This window comes from Macadamia integrifolia, chromosome 12 (assembly GCF_013358625.1).
Source record: "Macadamia integrifolia cultivar HAES 741 chromosome 12, SCU_Mint_v3, whole genome shotgun sequence".
Taxonomy (NCBI): Eukaryota; Viridiplantae; Streptophyta; class Magnoliopsida; order Proteales; family Proteaceae; genus Macadamia; species Macadamia integrifolia.
This window is the reverse complement of record NC_056568.1, coordinates 17,257,516-17,285,496: the sequence shown is the minus strand read 5'-3', so window position 1 is coordinate 17,285,496 and position 27,981 is coordinate 17,257,516. Positions and strand designations below refer to the sequence as shown.

At 38.0% G+C, this 27,981-nt stretch overlaps 1 protein-coding gene across 1 annotated transcript; it reads left to right on the top strand.

Moving 5' to 3' along the window:
* On the top strand, positions 1-27,549 carry LOC122057802 (serine/threonine-protein phosphatase PP1 isozyme 2). Its single transcript, XM_042620075.1, has 4 exons — positions 1-525; positions 8,501-9,060; positions 9,136-9,364; positions 26,776-27,549. The coding sequence occupies exons 1-3, from the start codon at positions 327-329 to the stop codon at positions 9,322-9,324; spliced, it is 948 nt and encodes a 315-aa protein (XP_042476009.1). The 5' UTR covers positions 1-326; the 3' UTR covers positions 9,325-9,364; positions 26,776-27,549.
* Positions 27,550-27,981: the final 432 nt, after the last annotated feature.

Below are 27,981 nucleotides of genomic sequence, written 5' to 3'. Positions count from 1 at the left end.
CTAATATTGAAGTATGATAGTTATGGTACAATAGCTTTAAGTCCTGGTTGCGCACTCCTGCGCTCCCCTACTCTCTCGCTCCTCCCTGCAAGGGGAGAATTCTAAAGAAATAGATAGGATTTTTTTTTCTTTAAATTATTAATAGTTCCTTATCTTTAAATTTAAATTAGAAGAAGTAGAAAAGGGATAGAATATTTTCCATAGAGTTCGTGAATCGATTTATTATTACTTATATTTCATTTTGTGGGCATTTTCGGTTTCTACTTTCTAGGGTTGTTGAGCGTTTCTGGTCGTTGAAATTCTAGGTTTCGAAGCAGAAGAGATCTATGGCTTTACAAGGGCAGGGAATCGATCCTGCTGTTCTTGACGATATCATTAATCGGCTTCTAGAGGTCCGATCTGTCAGACCCGGAAAGCAAGTTCAGCTCTCAGAGGCCGAGATCCGCCAGCTTTGTTCTGCTTCCAGAGAAGTCTTCCTCCTGCAACCCAATCTCTTAGAGCTTGAAGCCCCGATAAAGATATGTGGTATGTTCATATCTCTATTGCTCAATTGTTTCCGGTGATTTGGTTCATTTCTGCCAATGTTTTTACTACTTATCTGGGGCTTGGTTGTTTTACTGGAGTTTGAAGCTCTGAGAAAAGGGGAAATGGAGGCGGATTTTTTTTTTCCCTTATCGGGTGTTTGGTTTTGGTTCGGTCCGATTCTCTGTCTGAATAGGATTAGGAAGAACAACTAATGAAACTAAGCAGGAATCTGGTTCCTTGGCCTTTGAGTAGGTTCTTACTTGCGATGAATCAATCACTAGAAGTATTATACTTGTAAGACTTTCCTCATGCCTACAGTATGACTAAAAGAGAATTAGATTTTAATGTGCAGGCGACACCTTTTTTAGCGAATGCATGATAGGTTAATCTTCTTTGGGTTCCTTTCAACTGGTCATGCACATGCACAGCACATGGACATGCACAGCTCATGGACATGCACATGCACATGCACATGCACATGACACGCACACGGAATGCAGTTGAGTTTCGCAAGTCTGCAATTTTTTCTCTAGATCGCTTAATCAATGAGCAGAGCCAGAGTTTCATTATGTTGATGGAGGTTTTGTGATGAACACTAATGAACATTGGTCAACCAACATTGAGCTATGCGAAGTGGTAAAAGTTGCTGCTAACCAACATGGGACTAAATTCTTCCCTAATGTTATTCCTAACCATCATCTCGATGACTGCCATTTTATCAAGAAACAGCCCTTTCGGATCAAATTCTAAGATCCTTCCCTACATTCTTTATTCTAGCCCTTTCGGATCAAATTCTAAGATCCTTCCCTACATTCTTTATTCTTTGATCCAATAGCCCTCTTCTTGCCTTCTCTTGGATTTTTCTTTACCGACCCATTAAGCTTCAATTACTGCTGCAATTAACATCATTCAATGAAAGAGCATGCTGCCATGTCTTTTTGATAGGTATTGGAACCCATTAAATGCCATTTTTTGTGGGTGGAAAGCTGGGTATTCACTAATAGTGAGAGACAGTCTAAAGGTAGTAAGGGTAAATAGAAGGGAGAATGAGAGATCTTAGTATCCTGTAGTGGGGATGCAAATGTCAAAAATAAACTGTTGTACAGTTGACATTGCTAGGGTGGGTTTGAAGATGGGACCTAGTGTATAGGATTTCACAATTGAGAATTTGCACCAACACTTGGATTGGCCTCATGGTAGAAAAATCCGATGATGCCTTATATAAATGTTAATCAAAATTTTGATTACAAGAAATAAAAAAAGATAAAGCAAGAAATATAATAAATTTGAGTAATTGCTTATGAAAAATCCTTTATTCTCTGTGAAATACTATTAACTATGGGATTTTTAGGTGTACGACTGAGTGGATCATGCCCCCTCCTCACTCGAAGTAATGCAGGCGCAGTCCAAAAATTGGTTTTATCTTGCTAGTATCTGGTTGTAGGGTTTTGTTTTTAAGTGGTATTTAGTTGTAGGATTTTGTTTTTAAGTGTTTATTTGTAATGAGTCTAATTATAAGCCCAAATTTTTAGGTCCACTAGGGTAACCGTGATTAATATCTTTAGTTTTTGAATTAGATTAGGATACTCATTTGCTAGTGAGTGTTCTGTTTTGACAAAGACAGTTGTTATTTGGAGTTGCTTACCTCCCCCTTTTGAAAATCATGCCTTGTACAAAGACAGTTGCTGTATGTCCCTCCCTCATGAGGTTATATACTTATATATAAATAAACTTATTTTATTAGAAAAAAAGAGTGTTCTGTTTTGACTCTAATTAATGTTAGTCTAGTCAGAGTTAGTGTTTTTGTCTATTAGGTCATTTAGTGGTTCTTTAATTCTGTTTGAAGTTTTTGAAGTTCACTCAAAAACTACTTTTGAGTCTTATATAAGGATATAAGCCCCTTTCAATTTACACAGTTGATTAGAATTTTATTTCTGAAAGTGTTTTGAGTTGTGCGATCTTTTCCCCTATCCCTCTCTTGTCCTCTCTTCTATACTGTTCCCATTCCCAAAACAGCGCTCTTGTCTCTTATTGTTATTCTCTTCTTTATTCTCTATTTTCCCCCCCATTGCAAAACTGCTGGAATATCAAAACCAGCAACCTTTTAAGCCCTGGATTTGTCAGGAAAATCTCCTTCAAACTGTATCTGTGTTGCAGCCAATCAAACCCTTGGTTCCTATTCTGTAATTAGGATTGGCTGGTTGTGTCACAAAGGTCTTGCTGTTATAATTGGGCATCACCTTATACTTTAATCAATAAACTTTAGATAAACCAAGGAATATAGATGTGATAGTGTTGCTGTAAATATCGTCCTGGTAATCTTCCATGCTGACTTGCATAGAAGAATAGACAAGAGAGAGCCGGACTATTCCGGCAAGGGACTCTCCGATGCCTAAGTCAGAAAACTAGCAACAGGTAATCTCTTGTCAATAAGAATCGATCCCCTTTTTTGGGGGTTTACCTATATACTTATAGGGCACGGATGAGAACTGTTGGTGTGTGGCGGTTGTGGTGAGTCCCAATGTTAAAAGGTGGTTTATTCTTGGTAGGAGTTCTCCTGAGAGTCCTATTTGGAGCGGGTTTCCTTTGTTAGTAGAATCCTTAGTTGGCTGGATCTCTTGGAGAAATCGCATCCTTGTGCTCCAAGGGGTAAGGATCTGCTGAGCTGGCAATAAGATCTACTGAGCTAGGCAGTCCGTGATCCTCGGGATCGTCTCCGCCATAGTCGGGATTAGGTCAAACTCCCTAATGCCCTCCACAAGGCCAGCAACCCTCCACCGTGGCTGCCCTCTTGCCGGCGGTGCTCTCTTTGCTGCTGGAAAGATGAAGAGTTGAGATAGTTTGTTAGGGTTCCACAAACCCTGCTTGGAACTGACTTGGTTGCCCTTTCTTGTAATGGGCTTGAGATGTACTGAATATGTTTATGACATGTTTTTGAATCTTTAAGCCCATGTGTGCCTTGCTTGCACCTGGTGTTATTATAAAACTAAAAATGATATGATATTAGTTTCTTTTTGCTGGGGGTAGGGGGAGATTTTTGGTGTGTTCAATCACATAAATGTAGTACACTGTACACCAACACATTATTTAACAGCAAATGAAGATCAGCCACTAGTGGAGCTATATAGTTTTTATGTTTTTATTTTTTAATTGTTGATAGGTGCACAACCTTTAAAAAAAGGTAGGTGCTTCATATATTAATTAAATCCTAGATTCAAGCTTTGACACTTAAATTAGGTTATTGAATTTGTTAGGTTTCCAAGGCTGCATTTGAAAGAGTATAATGGTATGAACCACCCATTAATGCAGAAGTAGATTTACAAGTAAACTACCCCAGTAGTTTATAAACCCAAACAAAAAACTCAAGACCCAAAAGTTACTCAAGACTAACCAGCAATAGATTAGGAAACAAGAGAAATAAGCCCCAAGGATATAGTAGCAATGCAACAACAAAACCAGGCCAAAAACCAACCTGATAGGAGAGAGAATGACCTGCGATAGGGCTAGAGAGAGAGAGAGGTGCGGCTGGGTTTGTGAGGCTCCAATTGAGCTGCAAACTTGGTTGATTGTAGGACCTAGGGAGGGTACAAAAAACCCCAAATATGAAGAGCTTCTGACTCCTGGTTTGAGGGTCATGTGATTTCTTGATTTTCAAACCTAGGAGAGAGAATTTGAGAGAATTCTCCAAGAACTGTAGTAGGGATGTTTGGTCAGCAACAAGAAGAGGGTCGAGTGATCCTTGGGTGGCTGTGAACACCCTCTGAGAAGGCCAAGTAGATCAGAGATCAATTAAGGAAGGAAGAGGAGATCGATCTCTCTCTTAATTCCTCCATGGGTGCTGGTCGGTTCTAACTTTGAAGTTCTGAACAAATCTGATTTTCTTAGTAGTCTTCAATGTCAGTAAGCAGTAACAAGCACTGACAGTAGTAGTAAATAGAGAATGAAAGAAAAAAAACAAGACAAGTGTGGGTGGGATTGGCTATCTCGGCTATTTAAGCAATTGATTGCAATCATTCATTATTCAAATCAAAGAATTGAGAGTACATAAGCTCCTCTAGGGCAGATTAGATTCAATTGAAATAACAAAGGAAATAGATTCAAATCAGGACTCTAACTAAACTAATGAATTAAATCCCGTTTTTCTTCTTTCTTCCCATATTTTAAGTACATTAAAGTGGCCCATTACAAAGAAAATCCATGGGATTAAAGACCCAACATATACATAACCCAACTCAAGGCTTATTTGCAATAAAATAAGCCCATTAAATGACTTATCTGCTTCAATTCGCCCTCTCTTAGAAAAATTTCGTCTTCGAATTTTGTAGTGTGAGGGTAATTATAGCATGGTGCACGTCCCTCTTCAAGCCGTAGAAAAATTCAGGTAGCTCTTTAATAATAAAGATGTAGTCTAGAATGTGAGGAGCTCAGTCTTTAAGATACTTTAATGGGATGACGAACTCCACATGCTCAACCCCAAGGTCTTTAGATGTATCCATTAGGTTGTGTTCTAGCACGTGCTCTACTTGCTCTTCTCCGATCATAGGTTCTTCAAGTCCTTTGTTCCTGTCGTTCACAATCTCCTCAATGTTTTCATCAGCCATTACTTTAATCTTGAACCCTTTAGGATCTTCTACTTGGCTGTCCATAATCACCATAGTTGTGGCAGCACTAATCTCCTTGGGTTCGATCTCTTTGTCCACCATTGTGACTGTCGCTTTCGATTTCATCCAAATGAATACCATTGATAGGAACATCAATGACCAACTCTTTCTCAACAATAGCAATCTTATGACATGTGGATGGCTTTTGAAAATTTGGTGGAAGGAAGTACATTCTTCGTTTATGCTTAGATAGGTACATGCCTGCCAACTCATACTTCATCTCCTCCCAAGTTCTAGGCTCATGTCCTTGAGCTTGAAGTTGCCTTCCACGGACTCTCCAATGTATTCGAACACAATCACTCATCTGGGAACATGCATATTGGAGTCTTTGTCTCTGTTAAGTTGTAGTTGTCAAAATACACGTCAAATTCATACACCCATTCAAGGAATTCCCCTTGAAAATAACGTGGCTGAGCATTAGATTGGGTAGTAGTAGTCTCCTTCAACTCTTCAAACTTTTAGACCACAGTGTCCATCCTTGTGTTCAGCCGTTGGAGGGATCATAGTTTTTAAGGCGATTGCCTTGGCGCTAATGCGCTCTAGAGATGGTAAGGCAGTGCTCCGTCTTATGTGAAGTGGCACCTTATGGGTTTTTTTTTTTAAACACATTTTAAAATTACTTGATGAAGATTCCAAATATAGATTTTTTATTGGTAGGTGTATGGTTTTGTTAACACTTGAGATGTATGGGATCGGCTTTACTCTACCAAAAATAACAAAAACAAACAAAACAAAAACATGATTCACAAACAGGGTTTAGATTTTGTCAAGGGTTTTAAGAAAGGGCTTTGAGAAGGAATCAAGGAAGAAGGAAGAACCACTGATCTAGGCGACCATTTTGCTCTGGCAACAGTGAGCTTGCTTCGGCAACGGTGAACTTCATTCTTCTTTGACAGGAGTGAAAATATAGTGGATAACCTTAGGGCTTAGGCACTCATTTTGGCATTATAGAGGTAAGTATAATAAATACTTGTATTTTTTATGTCTTCTTTTCTTTATATTTATAATTTAGTTTCATAATTATGTATTTATATTATATATTAATATGATTGATGATTGATGATTGATGATTGATGATTGATGATTGATGATTGATGATTGGTGAAAATGAACTTAGTTTATTCACTTTATTGATTTTTTTCTTGATGAATATCTTACATTGGTATAAATATGAACCTTTAATATTTATTTAACATATGAGTAATAGGATTCAATTAGGATTTGAGCAAAATAGATTGGTTTTATAAAAGAATTACACAGGAACGCTTTAGTTGATAAGGCGACGCTTTATGCCCGCCTTATCGCTAAGGCGCTCCGAAAGACCCTCAAACGCCTCCGTCGCCTTACCGCCATAAAATCTATGGGAGAGATTTCATCACATTTTCCAGTGAGTATTGTTTGGAGCTTTCTTCAGCCATAGCTCTGATATCACTTAATGCAGAAGTAGGTTACAAGTAAACTACCCCAGCAGTTTGTAACCCCAAACAAAAAAATAAAGACCCAAAAGTTACTCAAGTCTAACTAGCAATAGACTAGAAAACAAGAGAAATAAGACCAGCAAATAAACCACCAAGGATACAGTAGCAATGCAGCAGCAAAATCAGTCCCAAAACTAACCCGATAGGAGAGAGAATGACCTGTGATAGGGTTGGAGAGAAAGAGGTGTGGCTGGGTTTGTGGGGTTCCAATTTAGCTACAAGCTTGGTTGATTGTAGGGCCCATGGAGGGTACAAAACCCCCAAATATGAAGAGCTTCTGACGGTTGGTTTGAGAGTTATGTGTTTTTTTGATTTTCAGACCTAGGAGAGAATTTTTCAAGAACTGTAGTATGGCTGCTTGGGTAGCAACAATAAGTGGATTGAGTGATCCTTAGGTGGCTGTGAACACCCTCTGAGAAGGTCAGGCAGATCAAAGATCAATTGGGGAAGAAAGAGGAGATCGATCTCTCTCATAATTCTTCCATGGGTGTTGGTTGGTTCTAACTTTGAAGTTCTGAATAGATTTGATTTCCTTAGGATTCTTCAATGTCAGTAAGCAGTGACAACAAGCACTAACAGTAGTAGTAAACAGAGAAAAGGAAAGAAAAGAAACAATACAAGTGTGGGTGGGATTGGCTATCTTGGCCTAAGCATCTCATCTGCAGTTATCTCGGCTGTTTAAGCAATTGACTGCAATTATTCATTATTCAAATCTGAGAATTGAGAGTACGTAAGCTCCTCTATATGTAGAGGGCAGATTAACAATCATATCATAACTAGGAGGTAGACTCCAAGTAGGATTAGACCTTACATAATAAGAGTTGGATTCCAAATATGACTAGACTAGAACTCCAACATGGAGTAGGTAACTAACTAGTCATTCATTAATAGGAAAATCTAAAGTGACTAAAACTGAAATAACAAAGGAAATAGACTCAAAATAGGACTCTAACTAAACTAATGAATTAAATCCCGTTTTCCTACTTTCTACTCATATTTTAGGCCTATTAAAGTGTCTATTACAAAGAAAACTCATGGGATCAAAGGCCCAACACATATATAACCCAACACAAGGCTTATTTGCAATAAAATAAGCCAATTAAGTGACTTATCTATATCACCCATGGTTCCAAGTTCCACAGCAATTTCCTGAAACTTAGTGAAATATTTCGGCTTCGTAAAGGCTCGAAACCAAACCACATGCGATACTTAAAGATGTACATATTTCGGCCGAAATTTTGAGGTTTCGGCCATTTGGATTTTGAATCCATCATTGAAACTTGCAGAAAAAAGTGTATTGGTTTCTACTAAAATTTTGGTTTCGGTTGGAATAGTTTTGTTTCAAGCCTGGTTGCTTGAAGCCCAAACTTAGAACCTTGGAACTACCACATTTTATCTATTAAGAAAAAGAATCAGAAGAATGCCTTTTCAATTACACAGATTGGGGGTTTGGGGAGGGGATTCCAACATCCATCCAAAATGGTTTAGATAATGGTAAATCCTAACTCCAAATACAGACTGTAACCAGGAGCCAAACCAAGTGATAACAGACTATTTTCATATGCAGTTGGCTAAATGGGTACCTGTTACCTGTTAGATCTTAGATAGTGTTACAGGCTATCTTGTGAGGGTCGGGTAGACAAGACTGGGAGACTTGCTGTTAATTAAATAACCAGACAGTTGGTTTGATCCATAATTTTGTAGTATGAATTATAAACACAGAATTTGAAGAACATGATTTATTTCTCCTTGTGTATTCATCCTCCCTGTTAGAAGTCTGATGTTTTTCTCAACAGACAGGTAGTTTCTAATCGTGCATTGCTTCTGAATATGCAGGTGACATTCATGGGCAATATGGTGACCTCTTAAGGCTTTTCGAGTATGGGGGCTTACCTCCCCAAGCCAATTATTTATTCTTAGGCGATTATGTGGATCGTGGGAGACAAAGTTTGGAAACTATATGCCTCTTGCTTGCTTATAAAATAAAATACCCTGAAAACTTTTTTCTTTTAAGGGGAAATCATGAATGTGCTTCTATCAATCGGATATATGGATTTTATGATGAATGCAAACGGCGGTTTAATGTGAGACTTTGGAAAGCCTTCACAGATTGTTTCAACTGCCTCCCTGTGGCAGCTCTTATAGATGACAAGATATTATGCATGCATGGTGGCCTGTCCCCTGATTTGACAAACTTGGAGCAAATAAAAAACTTAACAAGGCCAACTGATGTTCCGGATACTGGTTTGCTTTGTGATTTACTCTGGTCTGATCCAGGTAGAGAAGTTAAGGGCTGGGGAATGAACGACAGAGGAGTTTCATACACCTTTGGCACTGATAAAGTGGCAGAATTCTTAATGAAGCATGATCTAGACCTTGTCTGCCGTGCCCATCAGGTTATTGACATTTATACTTCACCTTTTAGTTTCTGTTTCTTAAGATGCTGTATACTGATATTTCTCTCTTTCCAGGTTGTGGAAGATGGCTATGAATTCTTTGCTGATAGACAACTTGTTACAATATTCTCAGCCCCAAATTACTGTGGTGAATTTGATAATGCTGGTGCAATGATGAGTGTGGATGAAAGTTTAATGTGCTCCTTCCAAATTCTAAAGCCTGCCGAGAGGAAAACAAAATTCATTATGTCTACAAAAATCTGATTTCACTTATGAAGTCTTGGCACTTCCTAGCATTGGAAAGGTTTGTGACATTTTTACTTTCCATAATCTTAATATTTTGTTTTGTTCTGCTGATGATAATATTTTGGTACATGGATTTCCTACATTCTAGTTTGCTCTTAATATTTTGTTTTGTTTGTGACTTTTTCTTGATATAATCCTTCTTACTAATTTGTTTTTGTGGATAATTTTTGTATGAAAAAAGCTAGTCCAAAAGTATTACATTAGCATCTTGACACATTGGATCTTTAGTGGGTAAGAGTCTAGAATTGATAGATGTTATGAGGAGAAGGAGATTCCAAACCCTGTTTGTGAATCGTGTTTTTGTTTTGTTTGTTTTGGTTATTTTTGGCGGAGTAAAGCTGATCCCATACATCTCAAGTGTTAACAAAACCATACACCTACCAATAAAAAATCCATATTTGGAATTTTCATCAAGTAATTTTAAAATGTGTTTAAAAAAAAAAAAAAAAAACCCATAAGGCGCCACTTCACATAAGGCGGAGCACTGCCTTACCATCTCTAGACCGCATCAGGGCCAATGCGTTGGCAAGGCGACGCCTTAGCAACGCCTTAAAAACTATGGAAGGAGGATTAACATAGCCTGTATTCAGGAGACTAGATGGAAGGGTAAAAACTTTAAAGAGTTGGAATTTTGGCATATGGGGGGATAAAAGTAATTGAAGTAGAGTGGCCATAGTAGTGGATAAAGATCTAAAAAATGATGTGATGGATGTTAAAAGATTTGGAGATAAGATTATGTCCATCAAGCTTGTGTTGGAGAAATAGGTTGTTAATATAATTATTGCTTACGCACCTCAAGTAGGATTAGATGAAAGTAGTAAGTTATAATTTTGGTAACAAATGGATGGATTATTGCAAGGTTTTAGTCAAAGAGAAGATATTATTATTGGGGATGATCTGAATGGACATGTTGGAAAGATCGTAGAGGCTATAAAGGTGTACATGAAAGATATTGTTTTGAAGAGAGGAATGAGGAAGGGATCTCAATTTTTGCTATGGCATATGATTTATCCAATGTAAACACTTACGTTGAAAAGAGAGGAACATTTAATTACCTTTAAAAGTCGGCATCATAGTAGCTAAATTGATCTCTTCTTAATTAGAAGGTTTGATAGATTGTTATCTAAGGACTACAAGGTTATTCCAAAGGAGAGTTTAACCACACAACATAGATTAGTGGTCATGGATATGTGCCTCACTACATAAAATCGTAAGAAATATGTGCTTATTTTACCTAAGATAAGGTGGTGAAGATTAAAAGGAGATGTGTCGAAATTATTTACTGATATAGTGGTCAAACAAGAAAAGTGGGACTTGGAGGGAGACACTAATATGATGTGGAATGGGATGACTACTTGTATTAAGAAGGTTAGTACAAATGCCATAGGCAAATCGAAAGGAAAACATCGTTCCTCTTGGGAGACTTTGTGGTGGGATGATGAGGTTCAAACAGCCATTAAGACTAAGAAAGCTTTATGACATGGCAAAGGATTAAGGATTTAGAAGATTTACAAAGGTATACATTTCTAAAGCTCAGAAGATAGTGGAAAAGTAAGGGTGAAGAAATGTGAAGATCTTTATAACAATTTGAGCACAAAGGAAGGGGAAAAAGTTATTTATACGATAGCTAAAATGAAGGAAAGGAAGAGAAGTGATCTCGATCATGTTGGATGTATTAAAAGTGAAGATAATAAAGTACTAATAAGAGATGATGACATCAAGGAGAGGTGGAAAGATTGTATAATTTTCTATAGCCTACTAGATGAAGACACTTCGAGTAATATTGTCCTGGAAGACTACATTACCCATCAAGACACCATATGTCATAACTATATATGAAATATTAGGATGTCTAAATTAAAAAAAAAGCTTTAAAGAGGATGAAAGTAGACAAGGCACAGGGTCCAAATGAAGTCCCAATAAAGTGTGGAAGAGCTTAGGAATATGTGGTTAATCTTGGCTAACTAAGCTGTTTAATAAGATTATGAACACAAGGAAAATGTTAGATAAATGCAAAAGAAGCTTTGTGGTTCCGATTTTTTACGAAAATGAAGGTGATACTCAAAACTGAAATAAATATAAAGGCATAAAACTAATGAGTTATAATATAAAGGAGGAGGTTATTGAAACCCACTTGAGACAATAAACTACTACTACGGAGACTCAATTTCGTTTTATGCCAAGAAGATCCACTAAAAAAGCTATTTACTTAGGAGACTCATGGAAAGATTTAGAGATTGCAAAAATGATTGCCATATAGTATTTATTGACCTAAAAAAAGCTTATGATATAAGTCCCTAGAGAGTTAATCTGGCAAGTACTAGAGAAGAGAAGTGTTTCAAGTAAATATGTGCATATAAGTGAAGATATACATAATGGTGTGGTGACTAGTGTGAGAACTGTGGGTGTCGAGGTAGTAAATTCCCAATTACAATTGGGTTACATCAAGGATCAACTTTAAGCCCTTATTTGTATACGCTTGTCATGGATGATTTAACTAGAGATATTCAAGATTATGTTCTTTGGTGTATGCTTTTTGTTGATTATATTGTTTTGGTGGATGAGATAAAAGCGGGGATTAACGCCAAGTTGGAGTTATGGAGATTAATCTTGGGATCAAAATGGTTTAAGATAATTGTAGAACGAAGACAGAGCATACACTAGGATAGATAATGAGATGGTGAAAATTGAGGAGAGAGATTCTACATGGTGATTATTTTAGGTATTTGGGCTCGGTCATAAATAAAGAAGGGGATATAAAAATTGATGTTTCATATAGAATTGAAGTAGGATGGATGAAGTGGAGATGTGCGTTCGAAGTGTTGTGTGCTCGGCATATTCCTTTGAAACTTAAAGGAAAATTTTATTGGGCAGTCATACAACCGGCTATGATGTATGGTGCTTAATGTTGGGTAGTTAAGAAGCATTATATCGATAAACTTAGTGTAGTGGAGATGAGAATGTTGAGATGGATGAGTATCAAAATTAGGAAAGATAAAGTAAGGAGTGATCATATTAGAGCTGATTTAGGAGTAGCTTTGATACATGATAAGGTATGAGAATATTGTTTAAGGTGGCATGACCATGTTCAACGGAGGCCTGTGGATGCTTCAGTACGGAGTAGTGATTCGATTTAGATTGAAGGAACTAAAAGAGCCACGGGCAGACCTAAAATGACCTTAGGAGACGTGGTGAGAAAAGACAGGCATAGCTTAAGCCTTGTATCAATTGTAATAGAGATGATTGGAGGGCCAGGATTCATGTAGTCGACCCCATTTAATTGGGATAAGGCTGAATTGTTGTTGCTGCTGTATGGAAAATTGGTTGAGAGCATGTGATGTAGCTGAGGCCAAGCAGCACCTAAAATAGATGGAAATATTGGGACTGCACAGATGGGTAGGGTGTTTATGGGGCTTTTATAAGTGGGTGGGATGTGAAATGGGTGAGAATGGGAGGAGTCCACATCCTTGGACAGGCCTTGGTTCAAGGTCTGATCCAATATTCTTGAAGGAATAGGCACCTTCAAGTACTACAATCATCAGCGGTAGCAACACGGGAAGTCTTTCATTCAACTTTGATTCAGTTACCCATAGGATTACATAGGGGATTTGGATTATCTTTGTAATTTTTGAAATCTTAATTTACTTTAGGGATTTGGGGTGCATGAGAGATTTGGTTGTTATTTAGTTACTTAGTTTACTAAGTTTGGTTATTATTTTTTTTAGATGGATCCATGTAGCCAACCCCATTAAGTTGGGATAAGGCTGAATTTGTTGTTTAGTTTACTACAGTTTCTATTTCTTGTTAGTTGCTTTTATTTTTAAATGTTTTTGGAGTCTTGCAAGAAGTTTTAATCACCCATTGATAGATAGATTTGGTTGGAACGAAAGTTTTGTTGGTGTTGTTGCCAAGAGCTGTGAGTGCTCAAGTACTGCTACGTCTCACCTGATCTTCTCTTCTCAGGTGTGATTCATCTTCTTCCTCCTTTACTTCTTCTGCTCTTCCTCCATTATCTATTCCTTCCTTCTCTTATGCTGTCCTGTTTTTGTTACTCTGTTTTAGCTAACTGAGTTCAGCCATAGAGGGAGTCTATCTCTCAGCCTCAAACTTTTGGGTCTGAAACATAATTATAGGGTGACTCAGATTGTAGCGTCTAATGGTGAAATACCATCTGAACTGAAAGTCCAACACCAGATTTCGAATCTGGTTCATGCATAGTTTTTAAGGCGTTGCCTTGGCGTCCTACTTTGATTTATGTTTATTGCTTTCTTTTCTGATGAGCATGTTTATATTATAACCTATGCTTTGTTTATTATTTGTTGGGTTTCTCATATTAAGCCATTACTTGCATAATTATATCATTGTGCACTGATATGGCTTCTATGTTGCATATAAGCATAAGGGAAAAATCTGGGTACACCGCTGTGTACCGTAAGCTATCGCCACTATGTCTATCTCTTTCTTCCCCCTTGGAAATTACTCCCCTTGCATGATACCCCATCCCACATTCCCATTGGTGCTGCCTGCTAGCTTACTGCATACAGGCAGTGTGCCTATTCCTCTCCCTAAACGTAATTATAAAGAATTATCATTGCTATGTTACATATAGTCATTAATGCATGCGTGGGTGACACCTAGGCATGTGCCTTGTTTCCTAAGCACCCTTCCAACACCTTGGATCGCCTTGACAACTATGGTTTCATGTTCTACCTCCAGAACCAGTTGCAGAATGGATTTATACCTATTCCTATGATCTTCTTGGCTTCTTATTACTTGATTCAATAGAGTAGTGGCTGGCGATCCACCACCTGAAATTTCAGGTCGATATGTGGTCGGACGAAGGACTTCTGTTGATCTATACCAGTTATGTCCTACTGCCATAGATCTATCGTAAGGTTGAAGGTATTATTCATCAAATTTACAGATAATCCGTTAGTCGGATACTACTATGATGCCCTTCCTTCATTCAGTTTTTCCAACCTTATTGCTAGCCATTTGAATTCACAATATTGTCCTTCCTTTTTTAAGTTAATTACCATTCTGTCCCAAGTCTGTTTCCTCTTCCAAAAAGACTTTAAACTGTTCCCAGTAATTACAGTTTTGCCATTATCCCATTAAATTGAGTTATTACCATAGTTATTAAGGCGGAAAGGCGATTGAGGTGTTGAGGGTCTTCCGAAGCGCTTTGGTGATCAAGGCATGAGGTGTTGCCTTATTGAATGAAGCATTAGCGTTGTTTTTTGATGTAATCATTTTATTTTGGCACAAATAGCATATTAAAAATTGTGTAATTCTACTTATATGCTAAATAAGATTAAAGATTCATACCATTTCGACAAGAGCACTCTCTATCAATATACACTAGCAAATCATTGTAACAACAGCAATCTTAATCAATATATAGAAGAATTCATACATTTTCGTATGTCATGCAATGGGAAGAAAGAACTAAGAATATAGAAGAATCAGCGTGGAAGAAAAAGTACAAAGTAGAGTGGATATTAGTTCCTAGTCAACTAGAAGAGCCATGGGATTTGGCTTGTCAAAGTGCTTGTCTTTGATAGGAGAAGTACCGAGTACGTAGTCATTTAATCACAGAATTGCAACTTATATCATCAGATGCACCGTTTACTTTGAATCATGGACTTGCAGCAGCAGCAGCCAAAGCCACTAGCCACACCACTAGAGAATGGAAGAAGAATGAGATGAATTTAAAAAAAAATTGCAGGCAAAAGGAGGGTTTCAGGGAGGAGATGGGGGAGAGAGAGGGCTTCAGGGAGGAGTGCCAGGTTACTGTCACATGGAGGAGCCAGTGAGCCACCCAAGCATTGGAAGAAGTATTAGAAGGAAAAAAAGAAAAAGAACCAGAAGAGCAAGAAGAAGAGGAGGGGGCTGGAACAAGAAGGGAAAAAAAAAAAAAACTAGAGAAGAGGAGGCCAGAAGAAAAATAAAAAATAGAAGCCAGAAACAGAAAAGAAGAAGAAAAAGAAGAATAGAAGGAAGAAACATACCTGAAGAACCTATCTGTTCATGGCTGCAGCATCTGAGTTGGTGTTGATGTCGGCGTCGGCATCAAGCCCCATCGAGTTCTTCTTCAAGTTCTTCTTTAAACGAAGGAGAAGGAAGAAGAAGATGATGAGCAGCTGAAAAAGAAAACCTGAAAAAGCAGACTTCTACACTATTTTACTTACCTTGCCGGAGCTGGAAGAAGAATTGCTGGAGTCATGGTCTCCAGAAAATTGTTGTCGGGGCCGGAATCAATGTAGATAATCGCTGCTGCCAAGGGTTTCATTTTTTTCACCCCTAAGCCAAGGCGTGTGAGATTGTGAGGGATGCTTTCGATTATTATTTTCTTTTATGTGATTCAGTGTGCTTTTGTACACAAGCCACTAGAAAATATTGAAATGGAATATAAAATAAAATAATAAAAAAAATGAAAACAACACATTACTAATTAAGGAGACTCACGTTTTACCCCATAAAAATGTATTAGCGCATAGGTGCTGCCAAGGCGTCGCCTTAATAACTATGGTTATTACCAAACTTGGACTCAAAAAGTTTTAAGATAAGTAGATTGAATAATGCAGGAGTAGATTACAAGAAATAAACTACCCTCAGCAGGTTATAACCCTAAGAACTTATGACCCACAGAACTTAATAACCCACACAAGACCCAACAAAACAGATCCCAAAAATTAACAACCTCCATGGGTGGAATTACAATCAAAGATACTTAAGAAACAAAACCATAAATTAGACCATTAAATAAACCCCCAAGGATACAATACCCATACAGGAGCAAAACCAGCCCAAAACCCAACCCGATAGGAGAGAGAAAGACCTGTTATAGAGCTGGAGAGAGAGAGAGGTGTGGCCAGGTCTGTAGGAGTCCAATTGAGCTGCACTCTTGGGTGTAGATAGTCCCTAGGGAGGGTACAAAAACCCCCAAAGTTGAGAGGATTCTGTTGGCTGGTTGTGAAGTTACAAGCTTTATTGATTTTCTGACCTAGGAGAGAGAAAACTTCAAGATTCTTCAGAATAGTAGCTGGTCGACTTCATATGGTCTTCAAGAGAGGATCGATTGATCTTCTAAAAGTGTAGAACCAGTCCCCAAAAGGATCTGCAGACCAGATCTCAGAGTTGGGCAGCAATGAGGGTTGATTGGCTTCAAGAACAGAAACTCTTTGGCTGATCGATTCTGGTTTTTAGTGCTTGGACAGATCTGAACTTCTTTAATACTCTCAGCAGTAGTAAACATAAACAGTAGCAACTAAGAATGAAAATAGAAAGATTAAAAAAAAAGAAGAAACAAGGGAAAGTAGGGGAGGAGGTGGCTATCTCAGCCTGGGCTTCTCACCCACAGCTATCTCAGCTGCTCTAAGCATTTAGTTGCAAACTTTATTTTCATTCAAATCTAAGATATATCAATGCATAGGCTCGTCTATTTGACTAGACACTCCTACTACAACTAGGACTTCAAATAGAACTAGGGCTAGACTTTTAACTTCAACATGGAGTATGACTGACTAACTAATAGTCCTTATAGGACATTACACTCGATGGGCCCCATGGGCCTTTTTGAATTAAAAAAAACTTAAATAAAAGCACTGAATATAAATCTTGTTTTCCTACTTTCTACCTATATTTTAGACCCATTAAAGTGGTCCATTTCAAAGAAAACCCATGGGATCAAAGGCCCAACATATACATAACACAACCTAAGGCTTCTTTGCAATAAAATAAGCCAAAGTGATTTATCTACATCATTGAAGATGGTATATGGTGTGCAACATTAGTTACACTAAGACGGATAACACAACGGTGAAAAGTGATGAGGGACACAACGGTGAAAAGTGATGAGGGAAATGCCGTTAAGTGATTATTTAGATATTTAGGTTCAACCATAAGTAAAGAAGATGATATAGAGGATGATGTCTCACAAAGAAGTAATGTAGGATGGATGAAGTGGAGAGGTGCGTTCTGGGTATTGTGTGATAAACATATTCCTTTATTAACTTAAAGAAAATTTTATAGGATAGTTGCATGACCAGCTATGATGTATGGGGCGGAATGCAAGGCAGTTTAAAAAGTGTTATATAGATGAACTAAGTGTTGTAGAGATGAGGAGGATGTTGAGATGGATGTGGAAAAACTAGGAAGGGTAAATTAAGGATTGACCATATTAGAGCTGATTTGAGACTTGCCTTGGTACATGATATGCGTCGAGGAAGCCGTTTAAGGTGGCATGACCATGTTCAATACAGGCCTTGGGCATATGATCTATTATACTTGATTTTGTCTTGATGACTTGTATGATAAATACATGGCATGGGGTTTGTATTGCCTATTTTGAGGCATTAGTCTAGTTTCCTTTTGAGGTATGTATTGCCTCTTTTGAGGGGTATAATAGTACGCATGACAAACTTGGTTCTTTTAAGGTCTTTCTCTATGGGTACTAGGAGATTTTCTCCCTTAGGCATGACATTCCTTAATGGAATGTCCAATTTTCTTGCAATACCCACATTTTATGTAGGAGGTAGAGGCTTGGTTACTTTGATCATTTCTTGGATTTTGCACTCTTTGCTTTCTTTTCGTTTAGTTTGGTTTTGACCATCATATCCAAGTCTTTTTCCATAAGGACTTTTACGTTGAGACCCAAGGAGCTCATCAAGGTTCTTTTGACCTTTAGTGAATTTACATAGTGTGGAAGTTTACTTTGAGTTATCCTCCTCAAGTCAATTCACTTAGAGGTCAATCCATCTACTTGTTGGTTTAGAGTAGTTTCCTCCTTTTCCAACTTAGATTTTTCACCCTTTAGCTTTCAACTTTCCTCATATAGAGCCTTGATGGCTTCTTGAAGTTCTTCATTTGAATCATTAGTTGAGGTTTTCACTTGAGTTTGTGGGCTTATCTCTTGTTCTCCATCCCCTTGTGCTATTAGGGCCAAGTTAGTAACTTCTTCCTTGGAGGCACTCTTTTCTTCTTCACCGCTCGAATCCCACATATGTTCAGCTGCATAAGCTTTCTTCTTGGTTTTTATGTGTGGGCATTAGGTTCTGAAGTGTCCTGGTTTTATGCATTCAAGGCATACCACATCTTTCTTGTCAATAAACATTTCTCTAGATTTGGACTTTTGACTTACCTTTGTATTTGAAGGATTCGTTTTTGTAGGGTATCTTTCCTTTCTTTTTCAGAAACTTATTGAAGCGTTTGGTGATTAGAGATATCTCCTTCTCCGTGTCGAAGTCCTCATCATCATCGCTTACCTCTCCAATGGTTTGAGGGGATTTTAGTGCAATTGTTTTCCTTTCATTCTCTGTGATCATGTTATCCGCATTTAGCTCCATCTCGTGAGTTTGTAGGGATCCCAGAAGGTAGTCTAAAGATATTTAATTCAGGTCACGTGCTTCTTCTATAGCCATCTTCTTTGGTCTCCGTAGTGTAGGCCATCTAAGAATTTTTCTGACCTTCTCAGAGTTTGTGTAAGTGTTACCCAATCTTTTTAAGTTGTTCACAACGTCAGTGAATCTAGTAAACATTTCAGATATAGTTTCATTTTCCTTCATTTAAATGATTCATAATCAGAAACTAATTGATCTTCCTTTCTTTCCTTTACCGCTGTAGTATCTTCATGTGTACTACCAAAGTGTCCCATATTTCTTTGGTTGTCACATATGATTATCCGGTTGAATTCCTTTTTGTTCAAGGCACATTGAAAGAAGGTGAGAGCCCTGAATTTGTATTGAAGGAGGTTTAAATCATCGACTTTCCATTCTGATTCGTCCTTTGGCACATTCTTTCCATCTACTTCCTTGGTGACAACGTATGGTCCTCTTTCTATAGCTCTCCAAACAGTAATGTTATATTCATAAATAAAGTTTTTAAATCTACTTTTCTAGAAAGAAATTTTCACTATTGAAGTTGGAGGCCCAGATGCATTCATTCATTCAGGTGTTCCATTAAAAGTGGCCATAGTCTTTGACTCAGTTAAGACAAATAGTCTTAAAATGGTTGAGCTCCCACTTTGATACTAATTAAAATAACCTAGAGGGGGTGAATAAGTTATATTGAAATTTAAAAATTCTTTGCTTTAAAAATCTGAGTATGTGATTGCAAATAATATGCGAAATATAAAGATAAACACAGTCACAGGAGACAGAGATTTATAACGGTTCGACTCAACTTGAGTCTAGTTCACTCCCTACAAGTTCCACTTATATGTTATAAGGTATTCCACTTATAAGTTATAAGGTATTCCACTAGCTCTTCCCTTTTAGTATAGTAGGTGAGGAGGAAACACCTTTACAACTCTTCTTACATGATAAGAGGATTTTTTACAAAGCTCCTTTATAGGTAAAGAGTGACCTAATCTTTTTATAGGTAGAGAGAGACCTTAGGCAGTATTTTAAGGATAAAAGGATCCCACTGCTTTATCTAAGTACAGTTTGAAATAAAGTGTAAAACAAATCCAATCCAATACTAGAGTTAACTCAACTCTTGGAGAAACACAAATTATGGTGGGATAGAAGTTTGAGTATTACCTCGTGCAGTGTGTGATATTAGTATGCAAGAATGCAATGATAAACAATAGAACACCTTTAACGTCTTCCAAGTAAGATTGCCAATAAGTGTGGAAGACTTGTATTGAAGTGCTTGGGTTCTTCTTTGAAGAGAGCACAAAGAGAAACTTAACTCAAGCAATGATCACCCTTTTTCTCACTTTAATATTTTTGATATTGATGCTTGAGAATTAATTGTTATTTTAATGAGCCATAAGCAGGGTATTTAAATGGGAGATTAAGGGTCTTAATTGGGTAAGAGGATATTTAAGATTGAGCAAAAATTGTCTTGACGGACACTTTTTAGCTCTACCAGTAATTACTGGATCATATATCCGTTGGGGTAATAGATTTGTTGGGATTTAAAAAAAAAGCCTTTGGAAAAGTCCACAAGCCATCGGTAGGCATTGGCTTGCCAGAGACCTTACCAGGAGGCATCCGGTAGGGTGCCGGCAGGGTCTGATTGTTACCGGTTGGCTACCATTAGCGAAAGTCCGATGAGTCCTATGTAAACAAAACTCTACCGGTAGTTACCATTAGGCTTCTGGATTTTGGTCTAATTGGCTGTCTTTACTACAGTCGTAACTTTCTCATCAGGATTCAAGACCCGATTTAAGTTTTGTTGGTTTCACAATTCAAAGATCTACACTTTTTCTGTACAAAGTGTTTTATGATTCAGTCATTATGAATGACTAAAATACCCTAAGTGAGTACCTTCTTGTTAATTCAGCAATAGTTATGACTTGGCATAGCCAACACATTATAGGTATAACGCGGTGTAGCCAATGAGCACCACCTAGAGTCAATACTAGGTTAATTTACAATGCATGTCTGCAAAATGTAATGTGGTGTAGTCTGTGCAATGTGTGCTATAATATAAGACTCTTCACACTAGGTCTTCAATTCGATTTCTTGTAGATTGTCTTTAGCATCTTCACACCATCTTGTACCCTTGATATCTTCGAGTCCTTGATGCTTGAGGTTGCCATGATCTTCAAGAGATTTTCATGTCTTGACACTTTAGCTCTTGAGGCCTAGCATCTTGAGGACTTCGATACACGTGTCATTATTGAGAACCCGCCTTCACGCATAACTTGGTAAATATTTATTAGTATTTACAAATATGGGAGTTAATATTCCAGAGGTGAGTGGGTATCCCCAACAATTTTTCAAGGACTTGCACAACCATCAATGAAATTGACTTGTTAACTGAAATATATATTATCTATAACTAACTAGCTAATGCTTCTTATGTTCCCCACTCATGCATTAATTACTTTTAGCCCATCTTTGACTGAGACTTGGACTGGATTAATTAAGATTAGAATGTCCCTACCTCAGTAACAATCTAAACAACAACAAAGCCTTATCCCAACTTAATGGGGTCGGCTACATGCATCCAAGCAAGGATAAAGAAGAGAAAAGGTAGAAGTGCAAGGATGCGAAAGAAAAAAAGAGTGACAAAGTAGAACACAACTACATGGGGTCCGATACATGGTTCCTAACCCTCCAGTCCGCTCTATTCGAGGCCATACTTGAGACAAGGCCTAATATGAGCATATTGTTCCTCGCAATTTCCCCTGTGGTCATCTTTGGCTTGCCCTTAGCTCTTTTAGATCCCTCTATCTGGATCAGATCACTCATTATTAGGGCATCCGCAAGCCTTATCTTAAAGCCTCTTGATTCCAAGGTTGATCTCCATAGCTCCAGTTTAGCGTTGAACCTTGTGTTTGTCTCATCCAATAAACAATATTATCAACAAAGAGCATACACTGTGGGACCCCACCTTGAATGGTCCCAGTCAACTCATCCATTATAAGGGTAAATACATAATGGCTTAGGGCTGATCCTTGGTGTAATCCAATAGTGATGCGGAATTCTCTTCCTTGCCTGCCCTTGGTTTTCACACTAGTCACCACGTTAGCATACATATCTTTAGTTATATCCCCACATATTTACTTGACACCCCTCTCTTCTCTAGGACATGCCAGATTAACTCTTTAGGAACTTTGTTCTAGGCCTTTTCAAGGTCAATAAAGACCATATGGATGACATTCTTAGCTGCTCTAAAAGTTTCCATGAGTCTTCTGAGAAGGTAAATAGCTTCTGTTGTGATGGAGGGCTAGTAGAGAAATGAAAGAAATCCCTGAGAGAACTCAGAGTTGCAGGGGAGAAGAAAAGGATCACACAAAGGGGGAAGGAAGACGGTCACACGACCAATTAAAACTAAGGTTTCAACCAAATATTCAATTCATCATTCTCAAAATCTGTCTAATAACTTGGATTACATGCCTTTATATAATAACTGGAAATTCAAACTTGCCTAATTAAAACCAAATTAAATTAGCAAACTCCTAATTACTTTCTAGTTATAACTAATGAAATTATAAATAGAATAAATCTCAAATTGGTAGCTTCCTAATTGACTAACAACTACCAAAAATAAAAGATTACATAGCTTCCCGAATAAAGTAACTCAATATTTCCTAAATAATGTAAATCCTAAAATATTCTATTGATCCCAAAAATCAAATCAGATCCGGTTCGTCTTGGTTGAGATTGCCCGAAGGGTCAACCTGGTTCAGCCTCAATTTTGCATCAACTCCCCTGATGTTTAGAAAAACTTGTCCACGAGTTTTAAAGAATGAATAAAAACTCACGAGTGAGGGTGAATTGCTTGTCGTCTGCATCGCGAACAAAATCCATGATGTGAAGCTTTGGAGGTGCATTCAAGTCCGGAAAATCATGGGAAAGAACGAATTCATGATGGTGAACAATTGGCACTGCATTGATGACCTTCATTACTTGATCTACAATTTTTTCACTTCCTGTTGTCATCACCTGTTTCACAATAGCACGGTCTTCCACTTGTGTTGATGCATTTGGTTCATCTTGTGGTTGCATTGGAGGTATCATATATTATTGTCACGATTCATGAAGATTAAATTTTTGATGCATGTGATAAGCCTAGAGGGTGCACATATTGTTGTCATGATCAAGGATGCTGTCCTATTGTTTCAACCAATCTCGACCCAATTTAATGATGCGTTGAGGAGAGTCAACACTTCACAGAAAGCACCATCATAATAATGAGAAACAGAAAATTCAATGAATACATCATCCTCTGACTAAAAAAATGATCTGATTGGTCTTTGACAACATATCCAGCACAGATTGTGAGACAAAATTGTCATGTTGTTTCTTGTCAATCAATAAACGAGCATGTTTTCCATTTGGCAGTCACACTCTGAATTTGAACACAATAGGTTCGATGACAATAATAAAAGGTCCAAATAAAATGAGCGGCAAAATGGAATATATATAAAAATCCTTTAGTGAGTGGCACACCTGTAAATATGGAGAGTCTTACCCTAACACAAAAAAAGGTCATGTGTGGAAGGGTAAACTTGACAAATGGTTTAGAAAAATAGGACTAAAGATAATAAGATGGGATGTGAGAGGTAAAAGGGGAATAGGGATGGTTCTCTTTTCTCTACCTCTTCTCAACTTCTCTTGTCTTTGTCTTTTTTTTTTTTCACTGCTTCTCTCTTCTCTTCTCGTCTCGTCTCGTCTCCTGTTTCTCTTTTCTTTTGGTTGCTGCTGGCAGAAATGCAGGGGCAATAGAGGAATAGAGGGTGAAATTATTAAATGGGAAGAGGGTTCATCTTCAACCTCTAACCTGCGATGTGAGCAACGGAGTCTGAAATTCAATCTATTGAAGCTTAAAAGGGTCTGAAATTCTGGAATTCAAAAACTTCACTCATAAGCCTCGTTTACCCAGTGGTAGTATAGGTAATCACCTCTCCTGAAGACCAAGCACAACTCCTGCAAGTTTTTTGGCTGTAGACAGAGAGCAGACATGTAACTCAGGTTAGAAGTCCCAATTCTGAGAATTAATGGATCTCATATTTGACAGCTTGGGTTGCCCTTGGGTATCGGCTCAGTTCCTAGAATCTGAGATGGAAAGGTGAAGAATCAAGGGAGATTGATGCCTCTCTCGTTGGACTGCTAAAGTTGTAGGAACAGAGCAGAAGAAATAAAGAAGAGAGATTTCAGAGGGGTTTCAACAGGGCCAAGAAGAGGACTGCTGCACTTGCAATTTTTTTTTTTTTGTTTTCACTGTTACAGCTGGTAAAGAAAAGAGGGTGGAGGGGTTTGCTGTAGAGGGATTGAAGGAAGGGAAAAATTTGGGGTTTCCAACTTCTCTGTTTGTGAAATGGAGTAGGTTTTTATTTTATTTTTGGTTTGATTGCTGTTCTGAGTCTCTGCAGAAACCAGAACAGAGGATGGGAAGGGAAGAAAACAGGGAAAGAGAACGAAGGAGATGGATCCTTCGGCTCTGATACCGCTTGATGGAGGGCCAATAGAGAAAGGGAAGAAATCCCTGAGAGAACTCAGTGTTGCAGGGGAGGAGAAGAATCACACAAAGGGGGAAGGGAGACGGTCACATGACCAATTAAAGCCACCAAGCTTTCAACCAAACATTCAATTCATCATTTTCAAAATCTATCTAATAACTTGGATTATATGCCTTTTTATAATAACTGAAAATTCAAACTTGCCTAATTAAAACCAAAATTAAATTAGCAAACTCCTAATTACTTCCTAAGTTCTAACTAATGAAATTAGAAACAGAATAAAACTCAAATTGATAACCCCCTAATTGACTAACAACTATTCAAAATAAAAGATTACATATCTTGCCAAATAAAATAACTCAATATTCTCTGAATAAAGTAAATCCTAAAATATTCTATTGATCTCAAAAATAAAATCAAATCCGGTTTGTCTCGGTTGAGATTGCCCGAAGTGTCAACCCGGTTCAGCCTCAATTCTGGGTCATGTTGTAGATCTCCCCGGCATAAAACCAAATTGATTACTTGAGATGTCAGATTCTCTTCTCAAGTGGACTTCAAAACCTTTTTTCGAAGCTTCAAAGTATGGCGCATAAGTTTTTTGCCTCTGTAGTTATTGCAGTCTTAAATATCCCTTTTATTTTTGTATATCAGAACTACAATACTCGTCCACTTGTTTGGCATTTTCTTTGTACTCAAAATCTTGTTAAAAAGGTTGGTTAACCAAGTTATTCCTTAACATCCTAAGCACTTCCATACCTCAAATGAGATTCGTTGGGGCTGGAGTCTTACCTGCTTTCATCTTTCTTAAGGCTTCTTTAACCTTAGTAACCTCCAATCTTTTGTATATAGATGTCGTGTGGTGTCTTGTGATTAATGCCCTCTTTCAGCTTAATCCCACTCGAGCTGTCTCTATTTAAAAGCTTGCAGAAAAATAATCGCCCCATCTCTTCATAATGTCATCATCCTTTACTGGCACTCTACCATCCTCATTCTTTGATAGATCTGACATGCTCGAAGTCTCTGCTCTTCATTTCTCTCATTGCTATCTTATAGATAGCTTTTTCTCCATCCGTTCTGTTCAGGTTATTAAAGAGGTCATTAATAACAACCTAATAACAATAAATTAAGAAAATAAAACTGGTATGAACAGTTACATGATAGTAATTAGGCCAGGTTTGAAACAGGAACCAGTTCAGTATTGAACAAGACCAGCCCAAATTGCTAGAAAATATTTTCTTCCTCTTCTTTCTAACTGAATACTGCATCATCATGTCAGTGTTTGTTTTGCCTTTTCTTGCGGTTGTTTGGTATTTTTATTTTTTCTTCTGATGATTGGGCTCATCTGGTTGGATGTAAACTACCATAAAGTTTAGAAGAGAAGAGAAATGGAAAAACAATTTATGAACATAAAAAAATGTCATTCAGGGTCAGATTTCTCACATTATTGTGGAAGGTGACTTAGGTGTCATAGCATGGATGAGAGATTCTGATAAGGGGCCATGGAGTTACCTCTTCAATCACATTAGGCTCTTGAAATCTTGAGTGAATTCCTCATTCGAGGGTGATGAGACCATGGTTGTGTTTTGGGCTGAGTTTTTCTTTGTGAGCGGTTCATAGCTTTCAGTTCTTATTTTTCCATTTTCCCCTTTTTCTAGGAGAGAGGGCCTATATGCCATTGAGAGTCATAATATTAGATTCTTTTCCTCTTTATAGATTCAGTTATTCATTGTAAAGGGGGGAAGGGGGGAAGGGGGGGAGGGGGGAGAGGTTTCTACATGCCTGTTGTAGGAAGTCTTTCCCACATGCCCCTTCGTAACTGATCTAGAACCGCAAGTTGAGTTAATAGTCAGACTGGAGAGAATTCCAGAAATATGACTAAGGTGACTCAGATTTGGTCTAAATTCCAATCAAGTGGCCTAGAAGAGGTATATTGGTGCCTCAAGATGTAGGCAGTAGTCTACATTCAAAATGTAGACTTAACAGAGTGCTTGGGTCTCTATCTCAGCTAGAATCTGGCCTAGAGCTTGAGAGCAGAAACTCAACAGTTAGTATACAGAAAAATGCTTAAGTGATCAAAACAGGTATATCATTGAATGAGAAAACAGAATCTGACCTTGGGAGGAGGAGAAAAATAAAGAAAGAGAGATATGGACTTGGGTCTCCCACCTAGAACTCGACCAACTTCTTACCAGTCTACTTGGATTCCCACCAAGATGTGTTGGCATCTTACCATGGTTACCATTGCATCTCACAAGAGAAAACTGTATCTCACAGCAAAGAGCTTTAGTTTTTGTCAAAATTGGTGGAGGTCTAGGCACTTCTCCTTTATTTATAACTCCATAGCAATCACTAATGTAGGAAACCTTTATATATATGTAGATTTGCAGCTTGTCTTTCTCCTCTGTAACCTCTTTAATTTCAGTTTGTGTTATCACCATGCTTATGTATGTGCATCATGTTTTGCTTACATTGGCAAGTCCATTGGTTTGCAGCTAGTCATCCTCCTCTGTAACCTTTGGACAAGATGGTGAAGGTTAAGGAAATACAAACGTGGTACATCGGTGTTGCCTCATCTAACAGGTATTATTTCTGTGGAGGTGTTATTATAGGGGAGTTTCAAGAAACTGTTGTGTGGCATGGTCAAAGGTGGGTGGGTATTTCTTTGCCAGTGCCTTTTCCTTCTGTATGGAGAACTGTGTTACCCAAGTACACAAGTCTCACGTGGCTATGGTTGTATGTTGTGGATGCCACCAAAAGATGCTTGTGTCAACTCCCTGAAGCAGTAGTGTCTTTCTATGATTGGGCCCAGAAATAACACTTATAAAGAAATCTCATTTTGCTGGATCGAATTCAAGTGACAGTGGCCATTGGATCACAAAACCACATTGGTTGAGCTGCTTTTGCTATTCCAATTTCTTCGAGTAACACCGGCAGCATCTCGAGTGGATGGTATCACAATTAACGGTCAGGAACATTCAGTTTCATTAGCTTTTAAATTAGGTATTATTATTACTTGGCGAAATCGTTGGCAGAAGTGCAATATGCTTGTGGTTTTCCCCTGTTATGAGTACATTCTCCAACTTGACATAGGCTGGTTTTTTTTCTGTTTTTTTGTTTTTTTTTTTGTGACTGCAATTGCGATTCTCCACTGCTCTCCATTGTTGTGCCTTTTTAACCCCCATCAGCAACCTTCCCTTTTCTTCTCATACATACAATATTTGTTTGAATTCAGTTTTCGTTCATCATAGTTTGGGGTAGTAGTGATATATACAGCGTAACAATTTTTTCTTTCCTCTTATTTGGGAAAAAAAAAGGTGGGGGGGTTTGATGTGTATTTTTGTTTTTGGTTTTGTTTTTCTGGGTTACAAAGTAGGGGGATACAAGGAAATGGGGACTAGATGTGGAACTGCACTCGGTGCCAACCAACTGTGCCAAGCAGTTGACCTGGGGAGTATGGATTAGGTAGCCCCTATACTACACTACTTCAAGGAGTTGCTTGCTCTGTGGGTCATAATGTTATAAGTGGCATACATCCTAAGGAATTCAGAGGATCCAATACGCACCAGTAAGCAGCCAACAGAGATCGAACAAAATCCCAGAATATTTTTTAGCTAACAAGGAACCCCTCGGACCTGCCTGCTAAAACCCTGGTTACACAGCCACACATAAATTGTGTAACAGATCAGGCGTAGGGAGAC

Excerpts from the sequence above, each read along its gene's own strand:
- LOC122057802 (XM_042620075.1), top strand. The coding sequence starts at position 327 with ATGGCTTTACAAGGGCAGGGAATCGATCCTGCTGTTCTTGACGATATC. Across the intron at positions 526-8,500 it reads AGCCCCGATAAAGATATGTG|GTGACATTCATGGGCAATAT; the intron begins GTATGTTCATAT and ends CTGAATATGCAG. Across the intron at positions 9,061-9,135 it reads TTGTCTGCCGTGCCCATCAG|GTTGTGGAAGATGGCTATGA; the intron begins GTTATTGACATT and ends CTCTCTTTCCAG.